Source organism: Zootoca vivipara, chromosome 2, assembly GCF_965207765.1.
Source record: "Zootoca vivipara chromosome 2, rZooViv2.hap1.1, whole genome shotgun sequence".
NCBI lineage: Eukaryota > Metazoa > Chordata > Lepidosauria > Squamata > Lacertidae > Zootoca > Zootoca vivipara.
Genome location: NC_142584.1, coordinates 104,877,258 through 104,902,058, shown reverse-complemented (window position 1 = coordinate 104,902,058; position 24,801 = coordinate 104,877,258). Strand labels below are relative to the sequence as shown.

At 43.9% G+C, this 24,801-nt stretch overlaps 1 protein-coding gene across 1 annotated transcript; it reads left to right on the top strand.

Annotated features, from left to right (window-relative positions):
- The first annotated feature begins 927 nt into the window (after positions 1-927).
- LOC118080927 (pantothenate kinase 3) lies at positions 928-24,753 on the top strand. Its single transcript, XM_035106963.3, has 7 exons — positions 928-2,070; positions 7,588-7,940; positions 11,762-12,015; positions 13,134-13,310; positions 14,169-14,292; positions 16,173-16,298; positions 17,524-24,753. Exons 1-7 carry the CDS (start codon positions 2,043-2,045, stop codon positions 17,572-17,574), a joined length of 1,113 nt encoding a protein of 370 aa, XP_034962854.1. The 5' UTR covers positions 928-2,042; the 3' UTR covers positions 17,575-24,753.
- Positions 24,754-24,801: the final 48 nt, after the last annotated feature.

The window sequence follows — 24,801 nt, the reverse complement described above, 5'->3', positions numbered from 1 at the left end:
ATTACCACGGATAGTGTTGGGGTGGCCATAGCTGCGCACTGCCAGCCATCAGGGGCGCAACTCTCCCCCATGCCACTGCGGGAGAGTGATCCCCGCAGAGGCTTGGGAGTGAAGTTGCGCCCCTCCCAAGCCTCCATGAGAGGAGAGCGATCCCCGCAGAGTCTTGGGATGGAAGCTGTGCGCCTGCCAACCATATGGTTGCCGGGGCGCAGCTTCCATCCTAAGCGCCTGCGGGGATCGCTCTCCTCCAGAGGCTTGGGAGGGAAGCGGTACACCCGCCAGCCTTATGGTTGGCGGGGCGCAGCTGGTGGGCGTGCAGGGAAAGGGGAGGCCGCCAGCAAAGCCGCACAGCTCCCCCACTTGCTGGGGCACCCCTAAGAGGCCGGCGTCCTGGTGCAACGCACCACTAAGCCCTATGGGAAAGACGGCTCTGAACATAGGTAGGTTAACTGAGCATTGGCTTTGGAACATAAAAACCACAGCTATAACAAATTAACTGTGCAGGTATGTCAACTCCAGCATACTTCCCCCTGCAATCTCTTCAGCCCACGAGTGCAGACGTGACATGGGTTTTAGGCTATAGGTGCGAGGTGGATTCTGATTTCAAAATCACAAGGATCTGTGAATGCCCAAATGCTGAAGATCACAGGCAGGGGAGCGATATTGCCCTCGCGTCCTATCTGGGGGTGTCCTGTCTGGCTATTGGAAACAGGGCGCTGGACTCTGAGTAGAAGGATCTTCATTCCGATCTGTCTGGGCTCATGCGAAGCCCAAGATAGCACAACACGAGCGCAACAGCATCCTCCCTACTGCACGTGAATTCAGAACACTGGTATTCAGAGGATCACGCGGTACGTTTGATCGTAGCTTAGGAGGCATCCATTGCAAAAGAAGAATAAATCATGCAAACGAAGAAGACCCTTTTTATTTCAACCGACTTTTACTTTATTATCCTCCCGGAAAGAATAAACTCATTTTCACCACCAGCCCCGCCCCGCGAATGCGTGCCGCCGCCACCCGCCGCCTATCAAGCGTGACCACTAGGAGGCGCTTTCCGCCAACAGAATCACACCTAGAGGCGAGTGGAGGTGGAGTAGGGAAATCCTCGCTTGCCATTGGCTGGTTCGCTGTGGGGTGAGTGGCGTGTTTCTTGCGGCGAAGGTAAAAGCGAAGGGTGGGGGTTGTCGGGAGCGTTCCACCGATGCCGCTTTACGCTGTGGTGAAAAAAGCCTCCGCGCGAAGATGGCCTCCCTTTCCGACTCTCGGAACTACGAATGCTCCCGGCATGCTTAGCGAGTTCAGAGTGGCCCAGGAGCGGGAGGGACCTCGCGGTGCGCTCTGGGAGGCGTAGGCCGGCGGAGTTCGGAGCAACCGACCCCGCCTCCTCCTTTCCCAGCTGCCCTTGCGCGGGTCCCGTGCCTCGGGTGGAGGGAGAGGGAGGAGGAAGAGGAGGCGGGAGGCGTTGCGGCATCGTCAGCGCGGCCCTCTCCGGAGCCTCCGGACCCCCAGCCCCACCCACCGCCTGGCGGCCGGCCGTTGTTTTATGTTAGCGGGCGTCTAGTGAAGAGGGGGAGGAGGAGGGGGGGAGGGCGGCGGCGGCGGCCGGTGAACTGGCGGTGGTGCCGAGTGTGTGGGTGGGGCTGGCGCGGCGGCGGCGGGTCCCGCCTCCTCTTTCTCCCTGTGGGGCCACCCAGCGGCAGCTCAGCCCCATGAGACGCTCGCGGGAAGGGCGTTAACAACCCCACCGGCCCCGCCTGGCCTCCCCCCGGTTCCCCTCAGCCGAGCGAGCGTCGGCCTCCTCCTCCTCCCTCGCCTTCCCCTCCCCGCCCTTGTAGCGCCTGCTGTCAGGCCGGCGCGCGCACTCGCCTCTCCCCACCTCTCCCCAGAGAGCGTAACATCGAGCCGCCCACCGCCAGCCCTGCCGCCGCCGCCGCCAGCCCCACCACCCTCTCCTCTTCCTCCGGGGGCATCACCCAAGCCACGGGAAGCCAGCGACGGGGCTCGAGCGGAGGTACCGCCGCCGGGAGCGCCGCGGCGGAGTCATGAAGATCAAGGATGCCAAGAAGCCGTGTAAGATTTTCCTCTTCCTGCCAACCCCTCCTTCCCTTCTCTCCTCTGGGGCTTGAGCAGGTTGTTGTTACCTGTAGGTTCGCTTTTTAAAACGAAAACCCGAGGGTGGTCAAACATGGGGATTAACCAGGAGGGGAAGAGCCACGCCGTTTTGCTTGGCGTTATCTCACTTCCTACAAAATAAGCCAAGTCGGTGTTTGGGTTTTGAATCTGTGGTGTTTTGGTAGCCAGGGGCACATGCTTGGGTTGAGATTTCCAGATGTTGCCATGGAGGGGGGGAGCTAATGCGGTGAAGTTTGCTTTTCCTTTATTGTTAAAAACTTAACTGGTTTCAGTGAGTGGTAAGGGATCGCTGTGTCCGCACCACTTTTACACATTATGCATTTTCTCTGTAGGAAACACTCCAGTCTATCAAAATGTGGAAATGATGTGCAGGTTCTCCTGTCTGATACCTGCACACATTTCTGTTTTGTTTTGTGTTCACATGGTGTGTGTGTATGCTAGGAAACTGCCATCACATAGTGTTCCAGTGAATTGGGTCTGTATATGATCATGCTGTGTTTGACCTGTATGCTTTTGTCATACTTTCCCTACAGTAGTTCTCTTTAAAATATATGATGTTTGAACTGCTACATATTTATTTGATACATTTCCCCCCTCTTCTGCCTAAGAGATTTCCAAATATCAATACTCTGCCCTCAGGCTTACAATTTAAAGTACATGTTACAAAAGTGATTGGCAGGGAAGAGGAAAGAAAGCCACCTCAGGCACTAGTTCCAAAGTTCTGTCAGCTGGAATGGTAAGAGTACAGGAAGAGGAGCCAAAAGTTCCTGGTCTCAAGAAAGGCCCTGGAGTGGCCCTGCTTTCATTCTCTCCCTCTGTTGCAGCCTGAGGAAATGGCTGGTGTCAAGTGATGAAAGGAGGAGGCTGATAGGATTGGCTTTTCAGCAGAGCTGATGATATCCCTGCTTCTTTTTTCTCCCCTTTCTACAGCCAGTTGCCCTTCATGTAAATTAAAGTTTACATGCTTTCAATGGGTGTGTGATTGTGAAAATTGGAAACCGATTTTTTCATAGATTTCTTAAAATATTGTGAATGATTTTAGTTGCTTAATGTATTATTTCATATAGTCCTCTAAAGGTAAAGGGACCCCTGACCATTAGGTCCAGTTGCGGACGACTCTGGGATTGCGGTGCTCATTTTGCTTTACTGGCCGAGGGAGCTGGTGTACAGCTTCCCGGTCATGTGGCCAGCAAACCAGAGCAGTGCATGGAAACGCCGTTTACCTTCCTGCCGGAGCGGTACCTATTTATCTACTTGCACTTTTACCTGCTTTCGAACTGCTAGATGGGCAGGAGCAGGGACCAAACAACGGGAGCTCACCCCGTCGCGGGAATTTGAACCAGCGACCTTCTGATCAGCAAGCCCTAGGCTCTGTGGTTTAGACTACAGCGCCACCTGCGTCCCTTCTATAGGGAACTTTAATAACACAAATCTTCTCAGTGACCGCAGTAGAACAGGCTTTCTTAACCTCAGCCCTCCAGATGTTTTGAGACTACAATTCCCATCATCCCTGACCACTGGTTCTGTTAGCTAGGGATCATGGGAGTTATAGGTCGTAAACATCTGGAGGTCCGAGGTTGAGGAAGCCTGCAGTAGAAGCTAGGATTAAGTTCCTGTGCAGTTATTAGCATATTGAGCATTCTTGTTTAAGTTATACTGTGACAGACTTTGGGGAACACTTAAAAACAACAACAACAACAAATAAGCTGCTCAGTCACACACATGCATTCTTGGAAGTAAGTCCCACTTGTTCTAATTTGTGTTAGTCCCACTTGTTCTAATTTGTGTTACTCCTGACATAAGGATACATAGGACTGCGGTCTAACAAGCAATTAAATTCTCTTAAAGCCACGCTGGACTTAGGTTAACAAAGGAGTGTTTTACCCACCTACCCTTTTTTACCTTTTGCCCTGAATGGCATGTGCAGTAGGGCCCCAAGAGTAGGCAATTGGTTCCTTTTAATTTTGATACATGTTTTCTGAGAGACTGCTGTTTTTTAAATAGTGGCATGAGAGATGTATAAGAAATTACATTTTAGGAACATGTGATTGTTAGCATTTACCAGTGTTTTATAATAATATATAGGAGATAGTCAACTATAAACATTATCAAAATAAAAGATAGTCTTGCAAAATTCTTGCAGATGTGGCATATGCCTCTTGCCCTTTGATCCTGGAAGGAAAATACTGTAGGAGTCTGGAATTTAAACTGAACAACTTAATAAAATGGGAAATTGTATCCAGTAAACTTAATAGAAGCAGACTCCTAAATAGTTCCAAGAGCTTTCTTATACAGTACAAATCTTATTCTTTTGTTTTTTTCCTTTGCTAACTGAGCTTATACAATGTTTGTTTCTAACTTAAATGTCCAGTGTCACATTAATGAATAAAAAAAAGCTCCAAGAAAGTGCGAACTGCCATGGTGACTTTGCACAAAAGGGAGGTTAAATGTTAATTGTCACTCACTCTTTCTCTTCCTTTTGGCTATTACTCTACTCATAAAATGCTTTCCAGCAGATTTATAGACCTCTGGTAAGCAGCTCATACTTTTGTTCATGGTTATATGTGAACATAGTTAGGTTTACAAAAAACACTTTCCTGCATTCTGAGTGTTGTAACAAAAGCTGAGGGGACTGCTCCAAAGTAAGCAACATGACACATCAAATGTTTAATAAGAACAACAAGAACAATTAATTTAAATTCATTTATAGGAATGCATCTTGAACTTAATTTTATTTCTGTAAGCATACATTTCCTGCCTGGTAAATTATTTAAGCACAGGCAAGGTTAAAAAAAAAAAGATAAGGTAAAAGACCCCTGGACAGTTAAGTCCTGTCAAAGGTGACTATGGGGTGCAGTGCTCATCTCACTTCAGGCCAAGGGAGCTGGTGTTTGTCAACAGAAGCTTTCCAAGTCATGTGGCCAGCATGACTAAACAGCTTCTGGCACAACGGAACACCATGACGGAAGCCAGAGTGCACGGAAACGCCGTTTATTTAAGTGCAGTCATGTACCTGGCAGATAGCTCAATTCTGTACATGTCCCATTTAGTTTAGTGACTCTTGCTGCCTAGTAAGTATGGTTAGGATTGCCACTCAAGTAATCTAACATCAGGCAGCCATGTCTGAGTTGCCAGTGAAGATTTTACTACATTTCCTGTAACATTTGTCTAGATTCATAATCCTTGTCTCAAAAGACTTAACCACTGCTTAGCACTTGCCTGGTTATTATGCACGTTGCATATGTAGAAATAATCACCAAATGTTACATATGAAGTTGTATTCTTCAAATTTAGCCTATGCTCATATTCCTGTAAGCACAGCTGCATGACAGAAATAATTTCTGGTTCCACCAGATTTGCAGGTGCTACTTTCCAGTAGCTGACGTTTTTGCTCACTATGAAGCAGTGGGTTGTATCTAATGGTGACATTAGGCAATGTCAGCATTCGATAAAACCCACTTCTCTCTAGTGGCAATATATGCCAAATGTGGCACCTCTTCTGCTTGGGTAGGTCTGGAAACCTGAATTTCAACAGTTCTCCTACTCGCCCTGAAAACCTGTTTGTGTGGGTTGGGGAATACTCCAGAACAATAGGGTAATGATGCAGAGAGCTACCATAAGTAGCAGGGATACTGGCTGTTTCTGATAATGCCGCCCTAGAATACAACCCATGTGTTTGGTCATTCTCAAGAGTTAGACCCATTGAATTTAAGGACCCTGACTAACTTAGGCCCATTTATTTCATTTATTTATTTCTTGAGTACAATTAAATTGGCTACAACTCATAGGCTTATATCCAATGTGGCACTAAGTAACTGTCACAACAGCATAAGGATTTACACTTGCGCAGGGGGACTTTCCCTCTTCTCTGTGCCCCTGCCCTCCCCAGATCTATTCTGGAGCATTGGTGGAACCCCCAGAACAGATGTAAGGGCTGTTTGGAGCGAGAAGAGTGGGAGATGGCTACTTAGAGTTACAGTGGGTGCAAGTCATAGTCTGTAAACACTGACATGTTGAAATTTCCTTTTTCTGCTTTGCTGCATGAATGTGCTGTGTTTCATAAAAATTTTTTTCCTGTATATGGACTGAACTTCCTGAATTGCTTCATTGATGACAGTGGGGAGAATGCTAAAGAAGACTCAATACCAGTCAGCCCTAAATTGAGCGTCATGAGGTCTTGACCCATGATAAATCTAGTACAAAAGTCTTTTGCAAAGAAGAGTTTCATACATTATTGGCATCTGTAGCGCAACCTTTGTGAGGAAACTGCTACCGCAGCTTCCCCACTGCTGTTCTGAAGAAAACCAAGGTATACCTTCAGGTCTCATAAGCAGCTATTTTATACAAAGATATTGCCCACCCACAACACATTCATGTGGACTTAATAACTAACCACAAGTAAATGTGAGCGTTCATCTTTATGGCTAAAAATTATAGTTATCCTGTTGTCAGGAACAATCAAGGTTCAAAGATTACTGGATGTCCTTAGTCAATCTTTTATTATCCAGTGCTGAAGAGTTATAAACAAGTTGCTTATGTCCAAGTACTTTAAGGGAGCAGGGATTGCAGTTTTATAATTGCAAGGTGAGGAAGAAGCTACCTAACAAGTTTCTGAAAAATCTTCCAAGTGGGAAGTATGTTGAAGTAATGGTTAAGCCTATACAGTAGTACATCTGGTTACGAACACGATCCTTCCGGATCACAGTTCGTAACCCAAAAAGGTCGCAAACCGAGCGCCATTTATGCGCAAAGCGCGCCGAAAACACTTCCGGGTTTGCGGAGTTCGTAACCTGAACTGTTCGCAACCCGAGCGGTTCGTAAACCGAGGTACGACTGTACAATATAGGGAAATATATTAAATTGCATATTTACATAACTGTTCTCAGAAGGAAGCCCACTGAGTTCAATGGGACTTACTTCCAAGTAAGTGTGTGTAGGATTGAAAATAGTGGTTTTTCAGGGACCTAGGTATAAATGTTTGGATTGACAGAGCAGCAGATCATTTAATCTTATGGATACTGCTGCTCTTAGAAGTCGTCCCCCCCCCCGGCTAGTCCTTATAAAGAATTCACATTTCTGTTTACTACATAGTAAAGTTAAGAGCAAGGTCTTCTTATTTAGTTGAAAAGAGTGTTTTTCAAAACCCATCTGGAAATGTCTACTTTCCAAGTGGTATAATTCACTTTTTAAGAAATCCATGTTTGGATTGTGATTAGCTTTTCAGTAGTTTGTAGTACTGTATGCAGTTGGTTTATCATTACTGGCTCAAATGTGCTAACAAATGAGGATACCTAGGAGTGACCTGTTCCACATTTATTATGATGTCAAGCAGTTTTTGCTAATTGCTTAGAAAGACAGAAGAGAGACTGTTAAGGTGCTGGCAACCGAGAAGATGTTCATTCTCAATTTTCATATGCATATGATTCTCTAACAAATAACTTTGTTTCACCACAGCTTTCCCATGGTTTGGAATGGACATTGGAGGAACCCTCGTGAAACTTGCATATTTTGAACCTATCGATATCACTGCAGAAGAAGAGCAGGAAGAAGTTGAAAGCTTGAAAAGTATTCGCAGATATTTGACATCAAATGTAGCCTATGGGTCCACTGGTATTCGGGATGTCCACCTTGAACTCAAGGACTTGATACTTTTTGGGCGAAAGGGAAACTTGCACTTTATCCGATTCCCAACCCATGATCTGCCTACTTTTATTCAAATGGGAAGAAGCAAAAACTTCTCAACGCTGCATACGGTGCTCTGTGCCACTGGCGGTGGTGCCTATAAGTTTGAAGAAGATTTTCGCACAGTAGGTAGTTCTGTTGCATCCTCTGTTACATAATCTGTTCTTGAAGTACATTATAGTCTGTGGTGATTAAGTAATAAGTCTTTGAAAGCATTGCCTTTGCTATCATAGGCAAAGATCTGATGGGTCAGGATACTTCTGAATTAGTACTTTGGACCCGTTTGTGCAAGATCTTTGCATGCATGGCAATGACAATATGCAGGGAAACAATTTTTGTCCTGCCTCTGCATCTGCTTTCAAAATAATCCTTTCCCCTCCTCATAACTGCATTAATAATGGCATTAATTCAGAATCGGTGACTAACAAGCTCCTCTTCCTCTGATGTAGACCAGAAAGTTGTGCTATATCATGGACAAAAATTGAGCACAGAGATTTTTAGCCTTTGCACTGTTGGCAGTTAGCATTCTTCTCTCATTTTCCTTTGATAGGAGCCCCCAGAACCCAATTTTTATATGCAGGGTTGGAAAACAACCAGAAATGTTTTGCCTACTTGGGACTTTTTTCAGTCCTGGGGGCATGTAATATGTGGGCCACACTTCCTTGCTATGTCTTGTCTATTGTCATGAGTTGCCTACTTCTGTCTGCAGTCATTAACCCTTTAAGAACAATGACTACCATTTTATAAAAGGATTAAGGTCAGTCCTTTCCTGGGTAGTTCTGGAATAAATAGTGTGTGTATGATGACTTCCTTTCCCATCCAGTCTTTTGACTGTGAGTGTAGGTGGAGTTAGCCGAGTCGCTGTGGGCTAAACCACTGAGCCTAGGGCTTGCTGATCAGAAGGTCGGCGGTTCGAATCCCTGTGACGGGGTGAGCTCCCGTTGCTTGGTCCCAGCTCCTGCCAACCTAGCAGTTCGAAAGCACATCAAAAAATGCAAGTAGTTAAATAGGAAGGTAAACGGGAAGGTAAACGGGAAGGTAAATGGCGTTTCCATGTGCTGCTCTGGTTTGCCAGAAGCGGCTTTGTCATGCTGGCCACATGACCTGGAAGCTATACGCCGGCTCCCTCAGCCAATAATGCGAGATGAGCGCGCAACCCCAGAGTCGGTCACGACTGGACCTAATGGTCAGGGGTCCCTTTACCTTTTAAAGTTTTATTTAAAGTGTTGTCAAAAATGGTCTGCAGGTAGAAATTGAGTGCATATAGCCTGCAAAAGAGTTGTGTGGGCCTTGCATTTTCTTAATTTACAAAGCTTCATCCTCTGATTTGGATTTTTAAAAAATGTGACAAAAGAGAGAAAAAGTGTTTGTGAGAAGCTAATTTTCATACACTAGCTGTTTTAAAATATTCACAGGAAATGAAAACTACTGTTAATGTATATGCCAGAAATAGAGAAGCTGATGAAAGTCTAGGACAGGGGTCGCCAGACTTACCGGGCTTTGGGCCGGTGCCCGCCGCGCCGACCGCGTGGTGGGCCGGAGGGCAGGGGAGTGCGCGCGCAGCGGGCCGGAGGGCGGGGGAGTGCGCGCCCGTGCGCATGCGCACACGGTCGGGGAAAAATCACCGAAAATCGCTTGTGCGCATGCGTATGTGCCTCCCCCAACCCGGAAGTGCATCGGAAATGACATCTTCTGGGTCGGGAGAGGCCCATACGCATGCGCACAAAGGATTTTCGGCGATTTTTTGCCGATTTTGAAGACCGCCGCCGCGCGCCGTAAGAGCGGGTGGCGGCGGCGGGCGGCGGGGGTCGTCGCGGGCCGGATTGGGAGGCCAATTGGGCCGCATCCGGCCCGGGGGCCGTAGTCTGGGGACCCCTGGTCTAGGAGTTTCGTAGGTTTCTTACTACAGTACTTACTGGCTTGATTATTTTGGAAATGCTAGTACACGGGTGTCAGACCCAAGGCCCGCGGGCCAAATGTGGCCCGCGAGACCTCGCCATGCGGCCCGCGAGACCTCGTCATGTGGCCTAGAGCGCCAGAATGCAGGGGGCGCTGAGCAGCCCGCCCGCCGCCCGCTGCCGCCACCGCCGCCCTGTGCTGCCTGGGGCCGACTCCCGCGTCTGCAGGGGGGCGTAGTTGGCCCCCTGCACCAGCCCCTCCCCGCCGCCGCATCATACCCTCTGCCAGCCAATAGGGCTCAGGGGGGCGGAGTCCAGCTGCAGCGGGAGAATTTCTCTTTGCTGGGCTTCCGGCGAGGCATCACGGCGCGCGCCACGGAGCTCCTGAGGGCAGCCATCGTGTTTGCACTGCCCGAAGAGCTCCTGAGCCACTGAGACCGCCGCCGCGTGAGCCTGCTGGACCCCCCCCCCAGCTGAACAGAGAGAGAGAGAGAGAGAGAGAGAGAGAGAGAGAGATATCGACCCTACTGCGCAAGCGCCATTCATTTCCATGGGAGTTCGCCCTGCAAAGCCCCCTGAAATGAATGGCGGCGGCAAGAGTGGATCGTTTCCTGAGCCATTGAGCAAGGTTAGTGGCCGCTGGAGACGCAGGGAGGGAGGGAGGGAGGCTCTCAGAAGCAGCCGGAGCCCACCCGGGCAGATTAACCCTTGGGCTGCTGGGTACCATCAGCTCATTCACCCGCTGTCTTTCTTCCGCTGCTTTCGAGAGAAGTCTGGCTAGGTGGCAAGGCTGGAGTTGCAGGCTGATGCAAAGGAAGGGGCTTGAGGAGCTGGGAACGGGGAAAGAGATCTCTGCTGGCACCAGAGAGGGATGGCTGGTCGGGCAGTTTCAGCTCACGGAGGATTGTTTTCTGTTTGAGAAGCGGGGAGGCTATTGACAGGGAAGCGAGCGCTCACTTTCCCTCTGGAGAGCTCAACAGCTGCTCTCGGGCTGGCAGCGCCTTGAAATCAATTTTAAAGAGAGGGAAAGGGGAGGAGAACAAGCGGGGATGGATGGAAAGAAGGCGGGAGGGAGGGAGGGAGAGAGGGAGAGAAGGAGGGAGGGAGGGAGGGGAGGAGGACAAACCGGGAGCCTCTGAGGGGGAGAGCGAGAGAGCTAGGAGACAACGGGGGAGCAGCCGCTTTGCAGCCGGCCTCAAGATCTCACATCTATACACTCTCCGATCGATGGCAAGGAGGGATAATATTTGTCAGCTGCAGTCCTCCCCCACCTTTTCCATTCTAACCCAAGAAGGGAGGGAGCCGGAGGAGGCCATCTGTCTAAGAGGCATTTCCTCTCGGTTCCAAAAACAAAACAAGAATTAGCCCATTATAAAAGAGGAGAGAAGAACCCCGCAAGCAAGTAAAATCTAGTCAGAAAAGTTTTTTAAAAAAGTTAATGCCTTGTGTTTGCCATATGTGTAATAAACAGTGTTTGGCAATATTTGTATGTTTTTTTAAAAAATCACTCTCTGTTACCAAAAATCATTTTTCAATAAATTGTACAATAATTGTACATTTGAATACCTACTTGCCATTATTCTGACTATGTTTTTGCTTTCAGAGCTAGTTATTACTTACATTATTACAAAAAACAGTAATAATTGAATGCAGTGACAATAATTTATAATAATAAAGAGTGGACACATAGTCCTACAGATACAACCGGCCCTTTGAGGGTGAGCAAACTGCTGATGCGGCCCCCGATGAATTTGAGTTTGACACCCCTGCGCTAGTATAAATTATCATTCTAAAGACACAATAACTAATTCATCTGCTTGTATACAACTAGTCTTTTAAAACCTGCATATGAGCACGGAGGCTCATACCAATGACAATTTAGTTGGTCTCTAAGGTGCTACTGGAAGGAATTTTTTTATTTTGTTTTGACTACAGCAGACCAACACGGCTACCTGTAACTAGAACTGCATATGAGTGAATTTGACCTAAGCTGATATCATTTTGTGATGAGAAGAAGCCATAACAATGTCTCTCTTGCAATTTTACAGATTGGAGACCTCCAGCTGCACAAACTGGATGAACTTGACTGCCTTGTGAAAGGCTTGCTGTACATAGATTCTGTCAGTTTTAATGGCCAGGCAGAGTGCTACTATTTTGAAAACGCATCAGAACCTGAAAGATGCCAAAAGATGCCTTTTAACCTGGATGATCCATACCCGTTGCTGGTTGTAAACATTGGTTCAGGAGTCAGTATTTTAGCTGTCCATTCCAGAGACAACTATAAGAGAGTAACCGGAACAAGGTAGATATGCCAGAACAAGCTATTAGATAAAATGACAAATCTGTGTTCATGGGTCTCTTTCAAATGCATACACATCATTGAAGAAATTGCCATTCAGAAGTATATTTCTGTTTTGCAGTGTGTTCAGCTTTCCTGTCTTAAGAGCAGTGTGAATTCTTTTTTAGAGTTACATTTTCATTTTTTTGTTAACCATTTTCACAAAATAACTTTAACATTATTTATTATGTTATAGGCAGCTTGGTAAAAAAAAGGAATATTTTTTTAAAAGAAAGAAAGAAAATACCAGGATTTGGGAAGATTTATTCTGTTTTTATTAGGACTATCCAGCTGCTGTGGCTCTTGTTACAGACACAATTACAATAACTTAGTCCTAGTCGACAGGATATTTGTGTTTACCCTAAACACCATTTCAGCTTCCTTGGCTGGGAGAGGCACCTCAAAAGATAAATGCTTGAGTTGGGTTCCATAGTAATTGTTTTGGTTGGTGTTGCTGTTCCTGATTTTTTAATACTGCCCACCAAGGACTTTCATGATATGGTGGGCAACAACTAAAATGAACAGCTTATTATTCTTTGTTCACTAGGAATGTGTTTTGCCTAATTGTAAAATATAAACCTAGGGACACGGGTGGTTCTGTGGTCTAAACCACAGAGCCTAGGGCTTGCCGATCAGAAGGTCAGTGGTTCAAATCCCCATGATGGGTTGAGCTCCCGTTTGGTCCCTGCTCCTGCCAACCTAGCAGTTCGAAAGCATGTCAAAGTGCAAGTAGATAAATAGGTACCACTCTGGCGGGAAGGTAAACGGCGTTTCCATGCGCTGCTCTGGTTCGCCAGAAGCGGCTTTGTCATGCTGGCCACATGACCTGGAAGCTGTACGCCGGCTCCCTCAGCCAGTAAAGCGAGATGAGCGCCGCAACCCCAGAGTCATCCGCAACTGGACCTAATGGTCAGGGGTCCCTTTACCTTTAAACTATAAACCTAAGCCCTTATGTAGCCTGTAGTCAGTTGAGCTTATTCAATTTATTTCCTGGGTTGCACAGGTAAGATGTCTAGAATTAAAATTGTCAATTTTAAAAATGCAATTTACAATCCAATGTGTTTTCTTTTTTTCCACACCAGTCTAGGTGGTGGGACCTTTCTTGGCTTGTGCAGCTTGCTGACTGGATGTGAAAGTTTCGAAGAAGCTCTAGAAATGGCATCTAAAGGGGAAAGTACACATGCCGACAAGCTAGTCCGGGATATTTATGGAGGAGATTATGAACGGTTTGGCTTGCCAGGGTGGGCAGTGGCATCTAGGTAGGTGTTGTAGGAGAATACACAGCACCATAAAAAATGCTGGATTTAAGAGGCCTATGAAAAAATGGGTTGTTCCAATGTTAGTCATACGCTGAAATCAGCTGACATGACTAACTTAGGACCATTGATTTAATTAAGTAGAACTTAATTGGCTACAACCCAATGATTTTTAATTAGAACACCTAATAAGGAATTTAAAAATGTGATGTATTTACGTATTTGTTTACAGATACCTTAGAGGAAACACAAATTGTATCCAAGTTAGTATTTGCCACATGGGGAACAGGGCTTCCCTGCCCCACCTCCAGTGGTTTAGTTGGCTTAAAGTATTGACACTTAAAATTTAGCCTAGGTACATTGATGCAACAAAACCAATTTAAGACACCCATATGGTCCATGCCTGTAGTGCATGATCTTCCAAAACACGGCCCATGCCTGCATAATAACAAAGGATTAAACTAGGCAGTTGTGTCTCCCTCTGCAAGTCTTTGTTCTAATTACACATGAGGCTTTTCCTGTTAGGTAGCTAGTCTAAAAGCAAATCTGCCAACCTCAAGCCATCGAAATGGAAAGTGGTGTCTGCTAACACAATGCAGTTGGACTTGGCCTCAAACTTCAAAGCTGTTGCTCTTTCCTTGCAGTTTGACCCGAGTCCTTCAACTCTTGGAGCAGTGAAAGTCTGCCTAGGTTCTTCTGGGCCTTGGGCAGTCCGCAGGCACAGTTGTATGTTATTGGCCATGTTTCCACACTTACCAGCCCCAGCTAGAGATCTGTGCCCTAAGTGAAAGAAAGACCAGCATAGAAATTATATTCTTCACAGAAAGTTATCTGACGTTATGGCATCTCTCTTATTACTAGCTTTGGGAATATGATCTACAAGGAAAAGCGGGAATCTGTTAGTAAGGAAGACCTGGCTAGAGCTACACTGGTTACTATCACCAATAATATCGGATCTATAGCACGGATGTGTGCTGTAAATGAGGTAAGCTTTGCTGGGAAGGAACAGCAGAGGCTGCAATGCATTTAAAATCCAGATTGGAATAGTGTGGGAACTAACAGGTTCTTTCTCTCACAAATCAGAGGTGGCTGTTCAGGATCTGCCTTTTTCTCTCTGTCTGGAGATTTAAGTTGAGAAGCACTAGTTAAATCAAAAGTCTTCAGGTCTTTAAACATTTTTTTTATAAGCTTTTATTTTTATAATAAAATCTGTACCTTAATGAGTTTTGTTTGTTTGTTTTGGAGAACACACTTCTATCTTTGCTGCTGTCTGAAACATCCCATCTGTTTCAGATGCAAACTTGTGGAAATATGGAAGAGCAGTTGCTCGTCTGGAATCTTGCTTGCTGCCTTCGGCTTCTTTACAGTGCTGCCTTGTTGCATATGGATCAAGCAGCATTGTACAGGGCTATGAAGGCACAATGTGCAGCTCCTGTCAGAGTAGTGGCTTGCTTCGATTGCATTACACTTGCTTGAGCCAAATAAGAATTTGTTCTTCTCATCTAGGACTAAGAATATAGTGGCATATACAAATCAACCCGTTTAAATTGCCAATGCCTGTTGCTATGGTATGCATTAGCTAGCCCTGGACCTTGCTTACAACTTGAAATGACTTTGGTTGACCATTGTTCCCTTGCATTTACATAGCTACCATGTTGCACTGATAACAATTATATAAAATGCCGAGGAGAGCAACTCTGTGATTCTGTGAATCTTGTGTGTTCTTCTTTCCCCCATGGATAGCTCAGTTGAGTAGAGTGTGCTGCTGATAAGGCCAGGGTTGCAGGTTTGATCCCTGTATGGGACAGGTGCATATTTGGGTTGGACTAGATGATCCTCAGGGTCCCCTTCCAGCTCTATGATACTATGAAAAAAAAGATTAGAGATACCAGATTGAAAACCATCTAGTTGAGATGTTGAAGGCTTGGGCAAATAAACTGGTCTTTGCTTTGTGCTGGAGGAACATCAGGTTTGGTGCTAGCTGAGCCTCCCTGGAAATGAAAAGTCCACAAGCAAAACTGTATGAAAGCCCACCTTTTTGGGTTGCCACCTACCTAACATCAAAAGGTGGGGGAGTGGGTGCTGATGAGCTTTACACTGGATGGGCTTGCGGTCAGAATTCATGTGATCTTCAGGTTCCAGACTTGTACCATCTGAACGGAGTTCCACTTCAGACCACCCTTACTGACAGAAGGTGGGGGGAGGCAACTAACCAATTTTCCCCTGCAACCCCTTGCCCCTACTGAAAATATCCAGGGGGCTGGCCTTCCAGAAAGGGGGTCTGCAGGAGCGGGGAAGGCAAATTAGTGAAAGTAGCCTTTCCCCCAGCAGGATCTATAGCAGGGGTCACCAAGCTACGGCTCGGGGGCCGGATAAGGCCTGAGGGACTCGTTTATCTGGCCCGCCCAACCCGTTACTGCTGCCCACTATTACCGGCGTGGCGTGGGGACTCACTTCTGGGTCGTAGGAGCACCGGAAATAGCATTTGTGCATGCATGTGTATGGGCGCACGCTCCCCTGCCCTCGGTCCACCGCACTATCATTGCTCGAGACCGGCCCGAGGCAAGGAAAGCTTGGAGACCCCTGAGCTATATATTCACAGAAGGAAATATCTGGCCCCAATTTTCTGGCAATTTACTCTATGCTTAATGCATGCATTTATTTATAGTTTATGGGTTTTTGAAGCACACATAACTTTGCACACTGTCCAGGATTTAAATGTGGTTAAAGTATCTAAATGTTACCTAAATGTTAGTTATACAATTTTTTTATTGTTAATTGACTCCACGAGCATTTTCACGCTTAACTGGGAATAAGCCCCAGTGGGACTTACTCATGATTTCTGTTGTTGTTGTTTTTCTTTAGAAGATAAACCGTGTTGTCTTTGTTGGTAACTTTTTACGTGTGAATACGTTGTCGATGAAGCTTTTGGCATATGCACTGGATTACTGGTCCAAAGGCCAGTTGAAGGCTTTGTTCCTAGAACATGAGGTATGTATGGCCACAGCTATGGAATATAGAGCTAGACAACCTTTATTTGTAATGGTTTTCTTCATTCATGATTTGGAAGATGTGTAGCTCTAGAAACTTTTTGTTTGTTTTTTTGCACCTGAGTTGTTGGGATGGTAAGAGAGATTGTATGTTTTGGGGAAGCGGGATTACATTTTAAAGAAAAATACTGTTCCTGAATAGGACAGACGGTTGCATCCCTGGGTTTTTCTTTTTAATTTCTCCATTCACTTATGTTTGGGTTAATGAACTGAATACGCCTAATGGGTGCAATCCAGCCAAAGTTGAGTACTTTAAAGCATGACTGGTGTCAATGGGAGAGCTTGAAATCTCTTCCATTGACATTACTGGTGCTTTAAAATGATTTGCTGGATTGTCCCCCAAGTATTTCAGTTACCTGGGAAAAACCAACAAGTACCTTAATGAAAGTATTGGAATAGTAAATGGCATGCTTGTACCTACATGTGTTAATCTTTCAGAAATAATAAATCTTTGATTGCTGTCTTACTTGTGCTTGACAGTCACGAGTTAGTGCCTTTGCAGCTTAGATACTGCATTTTCAGTCAATTCCTCTCCTCACTGGAGCTTCAATATTAGCAGTTTTCAGGCTACCTCTTTGCCACAGTAATTACCACCAGTCTCTCAGAAAAAGCTGCCCCCATGACTTATTTGCCCATGCACAATTTGCTCCAAAACTACAGTGGAGAGTAGGGATGTTTAGGCAATTTTGAGAAGACTATCTGATCCAGCTCAATGCAGTGCTATAGAAAGTATGCTCAACAGTATGTTTCCCTCCTTTTTAGCCTTTGTTCCTGACTCTTAAGTTGCAGGGAGGTAAACAATATGCTGGGCACAGGCCCCATAATGGTATCTTGTGGGCAGAGCTGAGAAAGTTGTTCGTGTGGCAATGTTCCAGCCGACATTCACAGGCTGAAAAAGGAACTTTGGAGGAAAACTGGTGACGAGAGAGAGAAGGAAGCAAAACATAGGTGGGCTCAGTGCAAAGGCTTGTTTAGAATTGAGTTTATCCAGAATATTGCCAATAGATTGACTATACTGTGGATATATTTCTCCTTCCTAATTTGCCCAGGTATCCATTAGGAAAAGGCAAGAGATTTTTGTCATGTACTTTTGCCTGTTTTGAAAAAGGCCAGCTTTAATATGGTAGTCAAAACTTGAATTGTGAAAAATCTTCTTTTAAATACAGGGATACTTTGGAGCAGTTGGTGCCCTCCTTGGATTGCCAAATTTCAGCTGAAGTGCAAAGCATCACAAAACTGAATTATTTCCTACCTTTCTGGCATTATTACAACACTGTTTTATATCAACTGGAACCAAAGGGCCGCTGTCTTGCTGTAAATGTCTTTAATTGTAAGAATGATGGACTGTCTCACTGAGACAGAGTTTGAAGCCTAGGTGTTTCTTTCAGAAGCACCTGGTGATTTCCTTGTGTAAGGCAACCTCTAACACACGCTGAGAGTTCGGTATGCACTACAGCCTCTGAAAAATGAGCCTAGAAATCAGAATTGGAATATTATTCATAGTTTAGCTGTCTGAATCCTGCAGCGCTGATCAAATTTTGCTCCAAAAATCCCCCTCCAGGCTATTAGCTTGCATCTAGTTGTGTCAGTCTTATAGCCTTGTGATGAATGTTAATTTCCCATCGGGTCAAAAGAAATTGACCCAGGGCCACAACCAAGTGCCATCTACTAAAAATGAAGTTCTTTGATGCAAAGAGTTTTTTCCATCAGTGCAGAGAGATTACAGTGTGTTCAGACTTCCAGTATTAAGGTTTCGAGAAAATAAAAATGAAAACATCAGCAAAGACTTTGTACAATTGATTTAAGGTGAGTTAAACAACTAAATACACTTTTGTTTGGCTACCAACTGTATGGTCAGATTTTGTTAAGCTTTGCAGTATCCGAGTTCATTTGGTGGTTAAATGATAGCTGCCTGTGTTGAACGTTCTTCCACGTAGCATTTTCAATCAAACATTAAAGGGCTTCAAAAATGGCCAATAGAAAAAGTCCATAGTTCAAAACCATCAATTTTTATTAAAAACTTGGCAGCTGGTGTGACTGAGATCAAAGTAGCGATAGCATTTCAGTTCTTACATTGACAGTTCTGGTGGGATGGCTTTTGTGCAATTCCTCAGCTTATATAAAAACACTGAAAAATTAACCCAAATGTCAATTTAGGGCAAGTTTGTGGCTTCAAGTATTAAGGCAGCTTTAGAGGTTGTACTGCACAAATTCAAAAGGTCCAGTGTTCATTGTATTCTGATAAACGGTTCCAGATACTGCAACAGTGTGGCCTTGAAATAAACTCAACATACTGGGGCTACTCCTATATTTTCACTGTCTGCTGTTTCAGACTTGATTGTAAAAGTTTACAATAGTGGCATATTTGTAGATTGCTGCAGCAAAGCTTACCATAAGACCTCAGAAGAAGAAAAAATCATCTCAGACAAGAAAATTTCTATGCAGAGAAATACATAATTGTATCTCGAGGAATATGCAGATATCCAATCCATGAATGAAGTTTTCTAGATGGAAATTTACCACTCCGACTAGACTCAAGCTTGGTGCTTGATTTACTTGATCGAGTTGATATTATTTTGGCACATCAATACTTTATACAGCAATATCCATATGGAAAATGTATCTCTAGATATCTAGTGTGCATGGCTTTTCAATTTTTAAAATTCCATTCCATTTAACTACATTTTAGCTCTCGTTGTCAGTAATTAGTGTTGATGTTGCTTGTGTTGACCTAAAAGTGATTTCCCTGTCTTATGACTTAAAAATTGGTGATCTCTAGAGCACACAACAGTGTCTAGAGATACATATTTTGTTGGTCTCATGCTGGACAGAAAATACAGACTGAGCCAAGTTTCTTGTTACAGAGATGCTGTATTTGACTATTGTGACCCCATCTTTTTTTAAAAAGAAAAGTATAACAAATAATTCACAAATGGTTACATGGCAGTAACACTTTGCCTTTAAAAGATTATATATCTTGGCCTCATGTCTTAACCTAAGTGTTTCAGTTAAAGCGTATGCTTTCAGTTGCAATTTATATTTTTTAGCACATATCCTGGACTGTAAGAAAACCATCTAAAGTACCTCTTGCTCTGTATTGAGTGCCATTCAGAACTGAAGATGACTGAAACAACTGACAACTCTTCCATTTTAGTCCCTAGGCAAGTGCATTACAAGAGTTTTGCTCTAGAAGCAAGCCGGTTTGACATGTGGTGGCCTAGTTCACACATCACATTAAATCGGAGTTTAAAACAAACTCTGGTTTAGTGTTCCCATAGTGCTCCTCTTCTCCTGCTTCCATGCCATTGGTGTGTCTGGTGTGTCATGTCCATCAAACTTTGGGTTCATGGTTTGTTTCCTCCACACTGCTTACGGTTTGTTTTAGAGGAAACAAACCCACGAGCCTTAGTTCAAATGGCCCAACTGGCTTGTTTTTTCTGCTGTATAGAGGCAGGGGAGGAGTTCTGTGGAAATGTCTGAGGAGTGTGCACCAGCGCACTGCTCATTTATATTAAAGCAAAAGTTTCTAATCAACTATGGCTTAGTAAAACAGCTCGGTATATCCCACTACAGGAAAATCATAGGTTTGAGAGAAACTCTGTAAATAAAAGCATCAGCAGTTTCTGTGCTACATAAGTCTGCATTTATTACATTAAAACAAAATGCTTTCCCTGCCTTTTTAATTTGTAGGAATAGAAGCTTCCAGTGTTTTGACCATATGCCCTAGAAATGTTATAAATCCCCATCATTAATACATGGTTCATGTTGCTAAAATGGTCTCATTTAGCACAAAATGAAAAGACTGACCGTTGGCACTTAATACATAGGACTGCTGAAAACCTGGGGAGATAGAAAAAATGCTGGTTAGGTGAAGCAAGAGGCTATTTCCTTATTTCTTTAAGGAAAGGAAGAGGGGTTCTGAATATTTTGCCTCTTAAGTCTAGTTTTAAGTGTGCCTTAATCTCTCTCGAGTCTCAACAAATTGGACAAGAATATTTCTGGTTTGGGGTATTATCTGTGGTCCTCTTAACACAGAACGGTGCCAATTCTACAATTGGCCCCTGTCAATCAAATGAAAAATTGTAAAGCCAGGCGGGCCACTTTTTACTTATTTTTCTCACTGTACCTTCTCAATCATGTAATCCTCAGTGCTCTTTGGGGTGCAGTGTGATGTGTAGCCCCGGGTGCAATATAATACTAAAATAAGAGAACTTCATCCTGTTCAGAGGGCAACAGTCTATTAACAAGCCAAATCATTTTCAAGTTCAGTGATAGTACAATGCAATATCCATTCCATTAAGATATTCTGTAGCACTTTCCTTCCCCAACCATTAAACTAGGTAATTAATTGGCCACGGGGAGGATTCATTCAACTAATGAATCTCATCAGCAGAACTCCTCCACATGGGCTTTTGCTTGTGCAACAGGGCTTTCCCCACTCCACCCCCAAAAATGGTGCTGTGGGTGATCAGGAGAACCCCAGGAACAGCCAGGGGGGATCATTCTGTTTGGTAAGCCGAAATGGCACAATGCATTCCACCCCATATATTTTCCATTCCTTATGTGTATTGCCATGGACATTTTAAAAGCACCATTCCACTAAACCCACGAGGGAAGTATAAAGACCCGATCGCCTTTCTCGTTGCTTGCCATTTGTGTCCTGCTTTGCGGTAGCTAATAAGCCACATGAATCTATTGGAAGGTAGCGAACCCATCAACCTCCAGATGTTGGACTACTCCCATCATCCCTGACCATTGGCCATGCTGGCTGGGACAGATAGGAGTTCAGAGTCCAACAATATCTGGCAGGCCACAGGTTCCCCAGCCCTGCACTGTCTCTGTGCCATTGAAGTTGATTGTCTGCAACCCTGCTGGGCGTCACTATAATCAAGCAGATTACGGCTAATAATGCGTTCGTCCTTCTAATTGTACTGCTGCTTAAATCATATAAGAGTAAATCCTGATTTGTTACTACTTGCAAGTGCTGTGGACATTGTACCTTTCTTTCAGCATGTGGGGAATTCAGGCAACCGTTATTGCCAACATCCATTGCAATGACAAAACCTTAAGTATTTGACGGGCGGCATGTGTGAATCCCAGCTACACCACTGAGCCAGTGTTCTTTAAATTCTTTGACATATTCCTCTGGGCTGCCTCATGGATTGCTATTGAAAATATGGATTAAGGATTTAGCATATTTAGTCCTCTAATGTGAAGTGGGTGCACATCTTCATCCCTACCCCAAGTATACCATATCCTGGCGCCAGTTGTGCACAGCATGGTGGAGATATGATGGGGCTGGGGAGAAGGTCGCCACCTTGCCCATTACAGAATCAAAAGCAGCTACATGCTAAATTTTTAGATGTCTGCTATTTTGATGTGTGAAGCAGCCCTTAAGATAGGCTTTGAATATTTTTCAAGTGCTTGTACCGAGATTAAAATTTCTATTGCTTAAGGATTCAGACATGGCTCATTTAATCTCCCAAATATTCATGCATCAATGCTCTGTAAATAGTGCATATATCAATAAAACTCAACTAAATGCATTTAGATTAAGTAAACAAAATTAAAATGTGGTGGTAGGTGAAAATATATTTCTAATTGAACTTTTCTGCTGATAGGCCATGTTTGGCTGTTGGGTGTAATTCCGAAGAGAGGATTCAGGGGTTGCGAATCTTAACACACTGTGCCATTAAAAAGGGACTCTCCTTTTGATTATAATTCAAATGAAGTACAGTATAATAAATGTTAACCTTGCTGAGTTAAGACTATAAAACTTGGGAGATAAGAGAGCTGAAGATCCGATTGCTTACCTGTGCTAAATGGAAAGGCTGGAATGCACAGCTGAAAACACTGGCCTCTGCTTCTCCATGCTTCTGTAGGTTTAATGGAAAGCTTGGAAAAAGCAGTGCATTCATTGCAAAACTTCAGGACTGAGGAAGCAGGTGAAAAACAAGATGCCTTAATTGAGAGGTGATAATCCACTTAATTTTTCTCATGCCTAGAATGCAATGACTTGAGGTTTCCAAATTCCAAAAAGCAATGGCTGTATTCCGAACTTTGGTAAGATTAGAAAGACAGCAGCAGGAAACATTTTCCTTGGTCTACTTAACAATATTTCTCTCCCTCCCACACTCCAAAAAGATGTTTTGAGACATGACAAATGGTCAGGAAAATTGTGAGCATTCATTTAACTCTGACATTTGTGCAACTGATCAGCGTTCAAAAAGTTTGCCAAGTGTACATTGGACCACAAATCCTAACTCTACAAACGTCTCAAAGGTGCTCCATCTTTCTAGAGCACCTTTTTGTGCAGGAAATGGTAACATGAAAATAAGTTCAAAATGGGTGCTTTTGGTAGGCAGCACTGTAGAAAATAACGGGTCTCATGCCAGGCTTCCTCAACCTTGGCCCTCCAGATGTTTTGAGACTACAATTCCCATCATCCCTGACCACTGGTCCTGCTAGCTAGGGATCATGGGAGTTGTGGGCCAAAAACATCTGGAGGGCTGAGTTTGAGGAAGCCTGGTTTAGGCAGTCATTTAGTATTCCTTAACCTGTTCATTGTGATGGATAAAGTGGATTGATGGTACTTTAACCCACTGCTGCTTTGTTTTGATAGCAACTAATGGGCTACTTCAGTTTGGGGGCATAATGCTAAACTAGTGCTTTGTTAAAGAGTTGGAAGTGAGCTGTGGGCTTTTAAATTTTCCCCTTCCCCCTCCCCATTATCTCTGTGGCTAAAACCCAACAATGCCCACTTTCTGTTTTAAACTAATCTTAAATTTTTGTGTCTCTGGGCAAGAAGAGTATTTCTGGTTAATTTAATCAACGGTTTGTGAACAAGCTGGGATCCTAAACCATGGTTTGATGTTGGGTTTGTTTCAATAAACCATGCTTCAAAACTCTTCATTCCCTTCCCAGAATGAACTGGCTAATTTGCAGTTGTGCTGGAGGTCAGGGAAAGGGAGTGTAAACCCAGTACTCTTCTCTTTCAAGTAGCACTAAGCCGCAGGTGGCTGACCTTTGACCTGCTGGAGCAGTGTGACCAATGGTTAGGGAATGATGGGAGTTGTAGTTCAGCATCGGGAGTGGCCAAAGGTTACCCACCACTATACTAAACCATAGTTCAGTACTACATTGGAAACAGATCATGATGATGTTGCTTCATGAGAGGCTAGATGGGTTTTTACAATCAGTTTTAAGTCTGATTTTACTTTTTTAATTACCAGACGGACAATTTATCAAAATGTAATTATGCCTCCTGGACTTAACTCTCTTATAACTGATCAACAGTTCATTAAAGCTGAGAGCACGTCATGAAATTGGCTTTTTATAAAACAGGCTGCAATTAAAATATGTTTTACAGGATTAAGTCACTTTGTTTTCAAAATTTCAGAAAGCTGTTCCTAAGTTTGTGTGTTGATCGTCATAGCTATGTCCATTCAAATAATGTTATTTGATCTACATAATACTTTGCTGGCTGCATCTATTACTGTTTTTATTGTGAACACATTCCTTAAAAAAATCTAATGTATTATGGGTAAAGCTCCTCCACAAGACGCTGACAAATAAATGTGGACAGAATTTCTTCTGTAATCGCAACAAATTATCATTTTTTGTTTTGGTTGTTAATACATTTCAAGCAATAGTTTTGAGTAACTGTACAGCTTGTTAACTTAAGGTTCAATCATTACAAAAGGATTTTTTAAAGTTTTGTAGGTGGGGAAGTTTTAATATACAGTACATATTAATATTCACATTAATGAGAAATAGGGAATATTTCGTATTTTCCCACCTGTAATGGCAAAGTTAGCATTTTAACTGGTTTTGAATAGTCTAAAAGACCAAATTGTAATTGAAAAATACTTTTTGATTCCATTGCAGGCTCACATTCTGCCAGCTTTCTGTGCATATAGCACTTAACCATAACAGCCGTTTTCAAATAAGTTGCCTTAATTTGTTGCAGTGAATTTATTGTCTTTTTCTCTTGTTTACTGTTCTGACAATGATGTAAAAAATGTATGTCTTGCAAATGTTTTATTCATAGTTGCTAAATTATTTAACACGTCTCTTGTAAAAAAAAATTTTTTTAATTTATTTTCATCATGGACGCTCTTCTGTGTCATTTTCATGCCACGATGGAAGCCTATACCGTAATCATTCCCATCGCCACTGTATAAAAATCCTCTGCTGCTTGCATGAGTAAATGTGAAAATTTAATTTTGTTGTTTGATGGGCACTTTTCATTTTCCCTTGTTCTACTACTGTTCTGTATGAATGAACAGAACTTTTACTTTTTTTCTAAATAAATACCAATGGTTGATTCTCTTCCCCCCTACTTTTTAATTCCATGTACCCTTGCAAGCTGTCTTAATAAAGGGGTGAGAAACTTGTCTCGGAGGATTTTTTTATTGATGCTGATTTTCTGCATGGAAGATCCT

What these genes read in the sequence shown, in the direction of transcription:
- LOC118080927 (XM_035106963.3), top strand. Translation starts at nt 2,043, where the DNA reads ATGAAGATCAAGGATGCCAAGAAGCCGT. An exon ending in GGGTGGGCAGTGGCATCTAG is followed by an intron (nt 13,311 to 14,168) that starts GTAGGTGTTGTA and finishes TCTTATTACTAG; the next exon opens with CTTTGGGAATATGATCTACA. An exon ending in GGATGTGTGCTGTAAATGAG is followed by an intron (nt 14,293 to 16,172) that starts GTAAGCTTTGCT and finishes GTTTTTCTTTAG; the next exon opens with AAGATAAACCGTGTTGTCTT.